This window comes from Channa argus, chromosome 9, assembly GCF_033026475.1.
Source record: "Channa argus isolate prfri chromosome 9, Channa argus male v1.0, whole genome shotgun sequence".
Classification (NCBI taxonomy): Eukaryota; Metazoa; Chordata; class Actinopteri; order Anabantiformes; family Channidae; genus Channa; species Channa argus.
This window is the reverse complement of record NC_090205.1, coordinates 13,330,630-13,345,325: the sequence shown is the minus strand read 5'-3', so window position 1 is coordinate 13,345,325 and position 14,696 is coordinate 13,330,630. Positions and strand designations below refer to the sequence as shown.

The window sequence follows — 14,696 nt, the reverse complement described above, 5'->3', positions numbered from 1 at the left end:
CTGATAACCCATTTTGATCTCAACAAAAGTAGAGGCACAGGCAGAATACATGCACAGATTGGCACCCATTCTATGTAGCAAGATATTTAATCTTCTATAGAACGACTCGCTGACAGATACAGTAACTTTGGTCATTGTCTAAATGTATTGTATTTTCAGCAATCCCCATACAGAATAAAACCAACAAAGACTTGTATTTATGTTTAGTGTCCATCTGTTCCCAGCTACTATGGGTCATATGTTCATAAAAAAATGTGTAGTGGAGAAATTTTTACCACAGAGATTAATTACCAGGATTCCACAGGGAGAACTCGTACATGCACGGCCGACTGGGTCACTTCAGACCACTGTGAGGAGTCATAGCAAATCAGAGCATTTGGCATTGGGGCAATGGAGAAACCTGTCTCCCAGTGAAGCAATTTGTCAGATTTATTTGTTTTGTTTTGTTTTTATTAATGTTTGAACAAAAATTGAGGTCTACAGCACAGATGAAGAGAATGTATTACAGACATTAAACAACAATTGTGGTTGTTGCTGGTTTCAGTGTCTGCATAAGGATTGTTTATAATATGATACATTTAGAAAAAACGATTGTTGAAGTAACTGCACCCAGGAAAACATACCAACCAGTAGTCGGCTGTAGCGTAGCCGTTTGTGCTATGCAGCATGCAATGGTGAAAATCACATAAGCTGTACTTCAATTGCCCGTGTTTGTAGCTGATTGTTACATAATAGCCAGGAAAGGAGGCTCAACTTCTTTCAGCTTATAGTCATAAAATATCATGTCATAAAAAATACATTTTGCATCTGTTTTTACTTTGAAGCTAATCCAATACTTTTCATTTGCACGAGTTTTATGCAAATTGAAGCATAATAATATCCTCACATTTTGCGAATCAGCGCTGCGCTAACAAGCTGTGACCATGGGTGTGTGCAGAGGGTCAACAGAGGTAACGTACCTTTTATCCCAGAGTTCATTTGTTAAAGTCAGTAATTCTATTCCTGCTAGCAAGAATTAGTTTGGAGTTACTCTTGAGGAAGTTACTACTCACCTCTGTTTTGGCGTGGGCCTGTCAGTAAGAATACGGATACCAGTGTAAAGATTAGCATTGCACCCACTGCATTAACATGCTAATCACAGTCTCATTATTTGCAATGGGAAACTGAGGTTTAGTTAAAATGTCTTATATATTTGAGTGTGGGCTGTAGAGCCAGCCCCAGGCTGTTGTTGAGTGCTGGTGTAAAACTGGAAAGTAAAAGTGGAGAGAAGCCTGGGAGGCTAAACTCATTTTAGTGAAGCAGAACCAAGGCAGGCAAGCTGATGATGACCCTCAAGCTCTGTCTCAGGGACACACTGCTATCTCAAATCGGTAGTGCATAATCTAATAATGCACACACTTTTAGAAAATATCTAAAAAGCTTTAGATTTTTGACTGTGTACAGCAAACACATGTGCGTGCACACACACACTGAGGCTCGAAGAGTCCCTCCCTCTTAGTTGACTGAGGTGTCGACATGCATGTCTGCTGTGTAGACAGCAGTCATGCATGCCCCCATGCCAGGTTGGCCATCATGGGATGTGGGTAGGGACATGAGTGTGAGTGTATGTGGGTGTTTGCGTGTATGAGAGAGGTGGGGTGGGGATGGCATATGCCTAATTCCCCTCTGTGTTGGCAGCTCAGAAAGACAGTTGCTCCCTCATCTGCTGCCATGCTGGATGGGTGCCTGGTAAGTGAGCACTGCCCATCTCCCTTAGTTGCTCTCCACTCAACCCCTTCCTTGCACTGTGGTTTATTGACGTGATACTAGAACTTTCCGTTATGAGTTTATGCACATAACAAAATAAAAATAAATAAATAAAAGCTTTAGATTGGGTGTATTCCTGGACTTGTTTGCCAATGTACCTTTTTAAAGGTAGAAGGCATGTGGAGCTGGCCGAAAAGCAAGGCTTTGTAGATTAATGAAAATGTTTTGTAAGGTTTCCGTGCACACACACATAGACAGAAATGGTCAGATGGCTAGGGCTATAACTGGTTCCATCCTCAGGGAAGTCTTTAATTGGTCACAGTGCTTTACCATCTGGGGCTGGAGCGATGGATGGAGGGAGGGATGAAGAGAGAGATGGTAGCAGCTCCTGTAAGAGGTGTAGAGAGGAAAAAAATGAGGCAGAGAGACACTAAGTGCAGCACAGGGATAAAGCTTATTAGTTTTAATACTTGCACCTCCAGTAATATTAGAATTACAATATACTTGATAAATGCTGTTTATAGTGTGCAAGTGGGAAGGTGAATTCAAGTGATTGCAAATGGTGTGTTTGTGCTCCTGTGTTCATTCATGTGTGCCTTTAGGTGGACGGGAAGGTGCGTGTGTGTGTGTGTGTGTGAAGAAGTGGTAATGACTGTGGGCTGTGTGTTTGTGCTGATGTTGGCAGACAGAGCAAAACCCTGCACATGTGCTAACAACCTCCAGGACAGCAGCAATGGAGAGAACAACACACACACACACACACAGGGGTGATATCTGTATGTATTTCTCTCCTCTTGAGCACAGAGTATTTGCTGTAATTCGTGTTATTTGGATACATGAGCAGACAAACTCTAAGGCGAAAAATGCTACCGAAAGTGTGTGAATGATAAAACGATGGAAACGTGGGTCTGAAGCTGGTGAAGATGAGAAGCGCAGGGAAAGAAAGAGACAGTGTGATACTAAATGGGGTGGAGGGACGGTTGGAAGGAATATTTCCTGTGTTTAGGCATGATGAGTAAATCTTTGATGCTTTAAAGGATTTCCGTCAACGATAGCTTTGCACACAGCCCTTCTCAAACGCTCTTAGGAAGATTTGTCTTTCATACTCCCACCTCTCTTTAGACTACCCCTCCTCTCACACCTTGCCTCTTAATCTCCCGCTTACTCTCCATCTTTCCAACACACTCACTCAGGATAATGTCCTGGCTGGGTCTCACTCTGAGCTAGTGTTATATTGTGTAATTGTGTGTGCATGTATGTCCTCGTGTGTGTTTTAGTTGGAGTTAAATCTTCGTCTTCTGCCATCGTGTAAACAGCCTTTCATATTTTGAAGCTGCTTTGTCACCATGGATCAATCTCTTATCACAATATTCAGCCTTTTAACTCCACGTCACTATTATGCTGCTACAATAACAAAGCCCACTTCTTCTTTTACTTGCTGACCATTTTTCTCTTCTTTCCCCACTTTCTCCTTTTGTCTATCCACTACTTGTCCAGCGTCAATACGTGGACACCTGCACATCCGATAAAGCAAACCAGTCAAACTTAAAGGGCTGTATGTGGCCATCAATTTAATCAGACCTTTTTTCAGGAATTTAAGGAAAAGTACAGTTTGAACAATTAAAGCAGCAATAATTTGTTGGACACCTGGGAGAAGCCCAGTGAGTTGTAAACACAAACTTGTAGTAAACATCATATATCGTAATACATGAATTTGTTGGCCACTAGCAGCCACAACAGTCTACTTTTTTGTTTTTGTTGCACAGCTTCTTCTAGCATTACTCTTCATAAAGTTTACAATATGTAAAAGGATAACAGCCTGATGATTTTCTTTGGCTGATACTGCACATTGCCCCAGTTACTACAGAACAGTGTATAGCTTTCATAATGAAGCACATTTTGAATCATGTTTTGAGTTCACATAGACAGAAGATTGATTAAAATTATGAATCATGCACTACAAATACTAAGATTTAATTTTTTGGCCAGGTCGCCCAGCCCTACTTGCATGTTAAATTGTAAAATCTACACTTCACTAAATTCCCAACTGTTCACAACATCAATATTTATTAATTAATTACCAGTTGGCATTTCTGTTTTTTTTCTTGCTGATTTCATATGTCATTTTTCACATGTGTTAAGGGTCAACTTCCTGTGTTGCATACGTCAGTTAGTTGTGAGATTTATTACATTTGTTGTTGAAAATAAATGTTGCGTCTCTCTTTAGGCCCTTTCCTGCCCTCAGTAAATGTTCATCCAAAGTTTTTCAGAAAATACCCAGAAAAGTTATAGGAAAATAATGATACTGTAAAAATAAAGCAATTTGGTTTTTTAAGTTATATTTAATATAATGGGTACAACTGCATAAAAAAAAAAACACAACGTAATAATACAGCTTAAATGCTATGATAGAAGCAGTTTGACTCAGCACACTCTTGTAAAAGTTACCTACTGCCAGTAAGTTTGGTTTCTAACTTACCGTATGTTTCCCTGTGTGTAATTCAATGACCCACTGTGGCAGAGACACAGCTCTGAAGGAAATGGTAGGGAGAGCAGAGGGGAGTACCTCAGTAACTTCTAGTACTCTGTGTGTCAAAGAGCAGCTGTCCCCTCAGGCTTGACTGTGTGTGTTTTGTTGTTTAGGTGGGTGAGAGACAGAGAGAGAGAGAGTGAGTCTGCCTGATTATGATATGCCTACTCTTCCACCCTTGTGTATATAATGACCTGTAATAGCCACAGGGGCCTGGCTCCATTTCTCTCTACCCTTCACACAAAGAAAGCAGATGTTACCTACTGCTTTTATGACCTCAGAGATTACCAAATTAATAAAAAAAAACACTTTCAATAGGGTCGTTGTCTGACTTACGTGTAAAGTACGAGCTGGGTAAAGAGAATACAGCTTTCAATAAAATGTGCCTGTCTGTGTTTTGAGACAGTCATGAGGCGAGCTGGAGGAAGGAGGAGGCTGAGAAAAACAGAATAAGTGATAATTGGGTGCTGACAAGCAACTTGTCTAACGAAAAGGAAACTCGCCAGATAATGTGTTGGAGAAAGGGGGCGTGGATGGGGGGGATGGGGTATAGATGAAATGAAGCTCAAGTGAGGAGAAAATTGTGAGGAGAGAAATGGGACAGAGCCTAAAGAAGAATGGCAGTGTAAGGAGACAGGGAAAAATGCTTCAGAGAGCACCTTTATTAAATGAAGAGGCCTTTTCCTTTCAGTCATTGTGACCTCTTATGTTATAGTATGGGACACACACACACACACACACACACACACACACACACACACACACACACACACACACACACACACACACACACACACACACACAGGAGAGTGATGCTCCATTAGCACAGGACCCCACAGCTCCTAGCTGAAAATTTCATAACAGCATCTGCAAGATCTTTCATATCCTCTCACCCTTCCCCCCCTCCCCCCTTAATTTCTTTTTCATCTCTCCACATTTTTACAATATTGGATGTGGTGTGTTATGATAGAACTGCGGGGAAGCCTCTTTGATCAGATGACATAGTTTGAGACATCGGCTCACAGTGCTTCATTAAAAAAGTGATTTGTAGACAAATTTAGTTTTAATTTAATTCTTTTTATTTTAAAACATCTCAATCAACAATAGTTAGTAATAGTTGAAACTATGAGGTTAGATAATTGGGGTTTATTCTAAATCATTGTTCTGTGATCCTCATTATAAACATTTGTTAAAATCTTCAGAAAGGAGCCAGTTTTCTGTACAAACTATTTGCTTACAGACTACATTAGAGGTAGATTGATTCTGATTGACAGTAAAACAAATATGCAGTAATGTCTATTAATTCACAAGACCAAATTTCTATATTTTGCAGATACAGATAATGATAATGTAGTGAAAAAACTGTCACACAAATCAATGTGACATGAAGAATGTTATTCCAGTATGTATTCAGTGACACGAAAATCAATCATGTGATCTCAGACCAAGATAATAACATATTTTGTATGTGAAAATATTCACTTTATTTTTAAATCTCTAATATTATTGGTTTTAATTTTTCCTATTGAAAACGCATAAAAATTGTATTAAAATACAAGAGCAATGATGTACATATAAATTGAGTGTCTGTCTTTTAAAGATCTCCTTTGCAGCAGGTTTGTCAAGCTTTAGGTTTTCCATGCAGAAGCAATGTGCATGTGGGCTCTACTGAAAGCAACACTCTGATTTTAAAACATTTGAAAGGATTTTGCCCTTTGTTTAGCTTTTCCAAATCCAAAGCTAAATAGTGAAAAGTGAAAGGAGGAATGAATGAAAGAGTGTCTACAGTATCCAGCCTTTCCCATACATTGATTTCTTTGTGGCAGCCTGCCACAATATCATCGACTGCCACATGGTGATTTTTCTTATTTATTTGTTTACTATTTAAAATGTGTAAAATCCTATTTCATTGTACAGCTGCATACAGCACTTTGTTTCCCTCACCTGCTGTCTGTCTTTCTCTCTCTCCCTATGTGCACACACTAAATCGTTTGTGAATCCCTGTTGCTGTCACCACTGTCAGTCACAGACTCAGCTCCTCAAATTATTTATTTGCAGGCATAAGGGGACTAGTAGGGACAGCAAAGCTGACATCAGAATACAGCTGGGATGTGAGGTTACCTCACTGTACATAGCTGAAAAATATTTAACAGAATTTAACAGCGTTTTACCTGAGGAGTCTGACCATTATAATTTTGCATTCAATTAATACTCTGATTGTCTTTATTATTTCCTTGCCAAATTAGTTTCAGTATTATTAAATTAAATTCAGTTATAATTAATGTGGTGCCTAGTGGATCAATGGGTAGAGCATCGAGGTGGGATACAGACGGCCGGGGGATCAAATCCTAGCCCACCAGTCGTGGCCCTCGGTGCTGGTCCCGAGCCGGAGCCTGAATATAATGGGAGGGTTGCAGCAGGAAGAGCAACCAAACTAAAAAGTCATCCCAAATCAACACGCGGACCCGGACTGTCACAACCAATGAAGGGACAATGCCGAAAGCCGGTGGTCATTATTCAGTTATAATTAATTTAGGAAAGCATGTGTCTCTGCATGCACCTTTAGAAGTTTACAATATTAGAAAGAAGTTTTTGAATAAAAAAATACAGTATCTTGATTAACACAATTCGTTTGATTTTTTTTTTAAGCCTAAATGTAATCATCAGCATTAAAAACTCGTTGTTAAGCTGTAAGCGTCAGCACCACTGAGCTCCTAATTTGTAATCTGATTTTAGCATACTTTTTACTTCTCCAAAAATCCTTTCATGAGCTGATCTAGCTTGTGATCATGAGTTCTAATGCTTGTTACCATCTGCCCTTTTAGGATCCAAAAGAGCTCAAAAAACAGACCCTACTTACTCTAAGTCATTACAATAAAAACCCATTTAAAAAATCCTACAGACCTTAGAAACCAGAACTGTGCAAAATATTATTTTCTGGGTTTTCAGCCTCATTCCTACAGCGCTGTTTTAACCAGGTAGATAAAAAAGAAGTAATATGCATGTTTTTGTCCTAATGCTTCTCATTGAAAGACTCAACAATGAAAGGCTTATTGAACCATATCTCAAACTTTTCGGTGGCACCTCTACCAACACCCTGATTGCAAACTGAATATGTGCCATGCCAGACCAAAAATCCCAGAGGTTGACAGGAATGGGGTTTAGCAAACTTAATGAGGATTTAAATGTGCAGTTGTAGTAGTGGAAATATAATATCTTTAGGTATTGTAAAGCGTGGACTGTGAAAAGAAAAAGCAGAGTTTGCTAATATAAGCACCATTGTCACAAATTCACAAATACAGTATTGTGACATCATAAATGTATAATCATGTCCACCCCACGCACATCTTTTATGCCTGTGTTACATAATAGATGAATGTGAAAACAGAAGCACACAAATAAAGCAGTGGTGTTCTGTATTTTAAACTCAATTAGGCACCCAGATCATCTGATCATGTGCATGCGTTGTAGTATAGATATACCCCCTGGTGTGAACCCAGATCCCACACCACAGCCTTCAACTCCCATCTTCTTTTTTTCTCACCTCTTTCTTCTTTGGTAAAGAGGGCTCCCTGTGTATCTTTTGTCTCCTCTAGACATGAACCTTACTCTGCCCCTTTTCTTCTTGTTTTACTCTGTATCCTGTCCTTATTATCAGTACAAGCTCTTGGGGATGATGTGTAGACCTCCGTTCGTCAGAGTTTGCTTTATTGCTTGCTCATGGTGTTTTGTTTGAATATTTTCTACTCTCCTGAGAAAGTGTTGTGCATTAGTGTTAGTGCGTGCATGAATTTTGGGTATTAAAGAGCGACAAACACACTGTCTATATATAGGCTACAAACAGAATAATAATAATCTTTCTGATGTAGTTTTTCAACTTCCTGCACAGGAAGCATCAAGAGGAAGTTTTTAGCAAAGCAAAACAGCACTGCCAATTTGTTCACCTCTTCTCTTTTCCTCTTTTTCCTCACTGTCTTTATCCTCACCTTCTTTCCTCTTTCCGCTACTTTAACCTCCTCTCTGCCAATTTTCCAGTTGAACCCCTGCATCCCTCATTCTAACTCGATAGCTCTCACAGAAAAGAATAAAGGAGTGGAGGATGTGAATGAGCAAGATAATGGATAATAAGTATAAGAAAGACCCGTGTAGGCACAGTTTCTGTATTTATCTCTCTTTCTATCACTTCCTGACCCAATACGCCTGCATATGTTGCAGGCCCACTGGGTCAGAAAGTGACTTTTGTTTGGTGATGAGGCTGGACTCACATGGAGTGGAGCAGAGGATCGCCCACTTGCTCTGTTTTCCTCTCAGTAGTTCTCAGTTTCACAGAGTAATTAACAATAATTACCCTATACTGGCTTTGCCAAATGTCCATTTGCTTTCCAGCAACACACACAGACTCACAGAGAGACGCATACAGAAATGCCTTTGCACACTGAAAAGTAGAAACCACTGAACATCTGCAGTTCTGGGCATTAATATTGTGAATATTATACACTATAGACCAAAAGTGTGTGGATCTCCCTCTGGATCATATATAGTACCTTTGTGTGCATTTACTTCTTTGTGGTTTCTTTTCTTTTTGTTTACTTTAAGCATCTTGTAAAATGTATTTCGTGCTTGTTTGTGTTCCTTTTGTTTAATGTTAGATTTAGCTTGAAGATCAGATACATACACATAAAAAAAGAAATCAAATGGGCTCAATGGTGGCATGTTTTTCTCCCAGCACTGTATATGTGTTTTACTTTGCTTGGATTTGGGCTCTTAGTTGGCCTGAAGAGCTTAAAAAGCATTTGCAAAAATGAGAAATGAATCCAGTGACGTGTCTATCAGGATAACACCCGGGTGGCTGTCTGCCAGCTGGAGTTCTGTAGACGTTGGGTGATGTAGCAGGATATTGACCCTAAACATTCAAGTAAACTTACTTCAGAATGGCTTAAATATTTAATTGCCTTTTTAAAGTGGCCCAGTCAGAGCCCAGACTTCAACCAAATAGAGACACTGTGATATCTCTAGAGAACATTTTATAAATATGGCTAATGAAGAATGGTCCAAACTTCAACATCCTGCAAGCATTTTCCAAACTCTTGTTAACAACCTACTGAGAAAACCAGAGGTTATTATGGCAGCAGATTTAACATGACTTGTACAACAACAAACAGATGTTTGCATACTTTTGGCTATGCAGTGTAGCTAGTAGGGTCTGCCATCCAGCCCTCACTGGGATTTCTGCTGACTGCTCACCATACCGCCAGAAGGCATAAATGAATTCAGATGTGTCAGAGAAAAGCTCCCTCATGGATATTCCCATTGACACATCTTTGATATCTACTCCTTCATTACAACTGGCTAGGTGCCAGTGGCTGACGTTTGACATTTCCAAACTGAGCCTTACTGTTCACTACCACAAGACTCCCAGTGGAATAAACAGCAAGGTCAGAAACTTACCACCTTTACACTTAATGCTTAGTTATTTACATAGACACATAAACAAAAAATAAATGCAGAGAAAAACTATCAAATGAGAGATGCATGAGTGCATACACGTGCTGCGTGGAGGGAATGAGTCCTTACAATATGTGAATGACATAGCAGTGGCAGAATCCAGAGGGTGCAGTGAATCTCTCCGGTTCCTCCTGTAACCATCTTGTCCCAGGAAAAGACCACAACAGTGAGCAAAAAGCATTGAGTGCTGGGATTGTTACTATCTGCTGTTAGATGGAACACAAAATGTTTGTTCAATCTTTGAAAAAGCATGTTCCCAAACACACAACACTCAAACAAACTCAGCCATTTGATTTCCTGTTCATTCTTGTCTCTGTAAGGATTTGCTTCTGCAACTTCAAGAGCAATCTGACACACTGTGAGAGATGTTAAAAGTTTAGGTGCAAGCAAAGTGTACAGATCAGAGTTTATAAATTATCATCTTTCTCTCTTCTCGTGTCGTCTTGGTGCAATCTCTTTTTCTCCATTTTTATGTCCTCGTGTCCCCCACACATCTATCCCTGTGTGACTGGACTTAAAAGGCCAGCTTGAGGGATGACAACCGTCGCTCACTTCAGAGGGCTGCGAGAGAATGGGAAGATCGGGAATGGAGAGAGATGAAAGCAAAAATTGCAGATGAGGTAGAGCAGGACGAGAGTAGGTTTAAAGATTTATAAAGGATTGACAGCTTCTGTGTCAGTCAAAAAAGCAGAATAACACAGAAATATTTTTCTGCACATCTACACACGAGAAACTGTCTCAAAATGCAAAAATAACCCTTTTTAAATGATAATATTCACATAGTCAGGTATATGAATATGTTACAAATAATGAACAAAAAATGTTTAAATGCTTCATAAAATTCATAACTTTTCTACATCAGATTGGTGAAGTTCGGCTTGTTTAGTTGCAGTTAACACATGCACAGTTTGCTGCTGTTGTGAATTGCCTAAATGTTGTGAATAGATTAAAAATGCAGTGAGAGGACACAATTCCCTCAGCTTCAGCACATTTTCTCCAGCATTTTTATCTGGGCTAGGGAAGCAAATTAAATTCGATTATTAAACTACTAAGGAAATTAATAAACTTAGGCATTTGCTTACAGCAAGAACATTGTAAGCTGTGTGTTTTTGTCTTTATCATTCACATTGAGGAAAATGGGTCCCTCACCACTGTGGTGAATAATCATGTTATTTCAAAACATCCCGTGAACAGATTACTTTCCACCTGCCCCACTGATTTTTGTGTGATGCAGCTGTCTTATTCAATATGTAAATCTTAGAAACATGCTTTATGCTTTCATCATTTTACAAAGCAATATTCTTAAACAATTTGGCCATTGTGAGTAATTTTAAGCCGGGGATTGAAACACATTTACTGTACAGCATGTGATGAATGCAAGGTTCACTTAAAAATAAACTACAATCCTCATGTTCATTGTGATATAGAATTGTGCGTTTCCGCGGTCATGTGTTTGAAATGTTTTGTGGATATTGTTTGGAGGTGACTTATCGTTATAGGCTATCCCAGAATATCCCCGGATTTTTCTTTTAATGCTGCTGTAATGCTGTATTTACTGTAGGCACACAGCAATTACTGTAGAAGTAGAATGACCCAATGCAGTTTCTTGATGTGTGTGTTTGTTTTGTGTGTGTGTGTATACACCCACTCATTTTTGAGTTTGTGCCCACAAATGCCATCTCATGTTGTTCTTAATCCTTCCCAGATTGAGGTCAGTGGGGCCTTTAGAGGATCTTGGTGTGTTTACAGCCTCAGCCCGACCCTTGGAAAAACTTAGATGGGCTGGTATGATCTGATTGGTTCTGTCTCCCAGAGATATTTGAGTGTAAGGATCTGATTGGTCCAGAAGATTAAAGATAAAGTCAAAAGTGTTATATCTCTACAGGAAGCAGGCCAAGGGCCATGAAGAGTCAGCAAGCTGTTTATTTTCTACAGAAGGAAAAGGAGTCAGTTTTTTGGGTTGGTGTTGGAGGAGAGCTGTTGTTATAGTAACTCCTGACTGTTCTCAGAGACTGTCAACATCATGTGGGAGGGTTGCTATGGCAACGGCAAGTTGTAGCGTAGGTGTGTTGTTGTGCTAGCAGTAGGTCTAGGCTGCCGTTCATTCAGTGCGGACCAGAAAGTCAGAATGAGAGATCTTGGCCACACCAGGTCCTTGAAGAGTACGATCAGGCGACATGCTAGACAGATTACCTGATAGTGTAAGAGATTTTTGGAGAAATGTGTGCATCCGACTCTTTATTGAAAATAATTATAATTGAAAAATAATGAATTTATAATGTAGACAACCTAAAGATACAATATAGTATCATAACAATATTGCACCAAAAGTTAATAAATGGTAACCTTGAAAAAGTATTACCCAGTTTCTACCATTAAAACAGGCAGATGGCTCCACCTTAACCTGTAATAAATAAAGCATTTGAACATAAATACTACTGCTGGCTGAGTAAGATTCCCATGTTAGTCATATTATCATACAAGTAATCTTCAAATATATCAGTAGAATGGTTTTATAGCTGCGTCTGACCAGCTTTTGCTTCCCTTGCTGCCAGACTGCTTATCAAGCACTCAAGGTAATTGAGAAGTGGATCAGGAAGGACGTATTCAGCCAGACCTTGTCAGTGTTTTCAAAATTACTTCAAACTATCACAGGAAAGTGTTTTCTTGTCTGGCCTTACTGTATATGTCTCCAGAATGCAGCATCTCATTACAGCCCCACTGTGTCTGACCCACCTGATTACTCACTTTATTTTCCTGCCACTTTCTTTTTATCTTTGGCTCTTTATGTGAGTGTCTTGTTAAACTCCAGTATCCAGATGTCAAACCTTTTCTCTCCGCCTACTCTATCGTCTTTCTCTGATCTTTCTGCCTTTGTTCCCTCTGTTTGTTTCATTAGTGGTGTCTCTCCGCTCTCGCAATAACGTTATAACATGAGTAAAGTTCTTAGTTTTGCTTATTTTTTTCACACACAGAAACAGCTTTGTGTTTACTCTGTGTGCATGCATGAAGTATACAAAGTAATGTTTGCATACTGCTTTTTATTTCCTACATGTACTGTATGTTTAGGCAATGCCAGTGATTTGAGGAGAAGCCATAGAGTGTACAAAAGATGTATACTTTCTGTACAGTCTGTGGGCGAAGCACAAACCTCAAATACACTGATCTTCCCAGTGACAATTACTGAATAGCCAAACATCTTGACAAAGCACTCCACTAGCATAAACCCACACAAAGCACTTCCATTTTCTAACTTCTAAGAAAGACTCACAGTCATTACATAGCAATGCAAAAAAGCTTCTCACACCATTAATCACTCATGCATTTTATCAAAGCCTAGCCTAAATGGTTGACTGCTGTCCATTGTGAACAGTAACATCTTCAGTTTCTTTCTTTAGGCATTGTTCGCATGTGCACATATTTATATATGTGTCTGAGTGTGCATTTACACTGCAGTGAAGTCACGAGTTGAACAAACAATAGGGAAACAAACAAGATGGCATCCTTGCACAGATGGGTTTGCTCGCACTCAGCATACTGAAACAATTTTTTTCCTAATATGACCTTAATGACCTCTCTTCTTTTTTTGTTGTCACTAATGCATGATGTTAGGTGCCATCTGTCACTCTTTTCTTTTCTTCTCTTCTACACACACACACACACACACCTACACACACACACACACACACAGACACAGAAACACACACACACACAGACACAGAAACACACACACACACACAAACACAGAGACACAGACACTTACACACAGACAGAGAGAGAGAGAAAATACATTGGAGCCCTGGTACACATCCAAAAATACATCTAAAGCTATATATGTGTATTTCTGTCAATATGTGGAGTGTATATATACGCTGTTCTCAACCAACTGGCTTAACATCCATTCTCTGTTATCAGCTGTATTTTCTTGACCCTGTGGTTTTAACTTGATTTTTGCACAGAATATTGAGTTTGTGATCTAAATGTTTGAAATGGTTAGTGAGAATGAGTACAGCTGCGAGATACCGCTGAGCTGTTATGTTTACTATGGCTAAACCATATGGGATATAATCAAACTGAGAGAAGTGTCGGAGAAATCTCTGGAGGCATCTGGCTGTGTGTGATAGAGAAAATGCCATCAACTCATAGCGACATGTAAGAGTCATGTTTAAATCAGGAACTAGAGGGCCATCTCCTCAGAACCAATTCCTGGTTGAATTAGAAAGTTGTGGAGTAAATCAGATGTTGAAACACTCAGAGCAGAATGTGTGTTTTTACTGCAGCATTAAATAATATTTTATATACAGGCCAATAAAGAGTCAACATAATACTAAATTCATAAAAATGAGTTAGCTTTCTATTTTACTACATCTGCAGCAGACTCCCTATATTCCAGCTCTGAGCGCAAATTTTCTCTTTTCTTTTTGTCTCTTTATTCTTACAGTCATCGCTGACTCGTTGACAGTAACAGCTCCAGCCCAGACTCTGTCAAAAGTGGAAGGTGACACGCTACAACTTGCCTGCGAAGTGGCTCGGACCACGTTACAGCACACTCACTTGTCAGTGGGTTGGTACCTTCGATCACCGGAGGACGCAGCTGCCCCACCTCAGGAGCTGGTCACCTTGTCGAGGGATTTTGTTCTGCGCTCCGGGGGGCCGTACCGGCAGAGAATGGCAGCAGGCGACCTCAGGCTGGATAAAACCAGCACTACATCCTACAGGTTGACTATTCACAAGCTGCAGCCAATGGATCAGGGCCTGCTTTACTGCCAGGCTGCTGAATGGATTCAGGACCCAGATGAAAGCTGGTTTGCCATGACCCGCAAACAGAGCGACAAGACGCAGCTCCGCATTCAGCCCACTGGTAAGTTATGGGAAGAATAGTGGGGGGGCAGGGTAAATGTGTTATGTCTACACT

At 39.8% G+C, this 14,696-nt stretch overlaps 1 protein-coding gene across 1 annotated transcript in view; it reads left to right on the top strand.

Annotated features, from left to right (window-relative positions):
• The window catches only part of igsf3 (immunoglobulin superfamily, member 3), a 72,455-nt gene that overhangs the window by 26,977 nt on the left and 30,782 nt on the right, over positions 1 to 14,696 (top strand). The window contains exon 3 of the mRNA XM_067517195.1: positions 14,223 to 14,642. Within this exon, the coding sequence (XP_067373296.1) occupies positions 14,223 to 14,642 (420 nt within the window). The remainder of the gene's footprint in view (positions 1 to 14,222; positions 14,643 to 14,696) is intronic.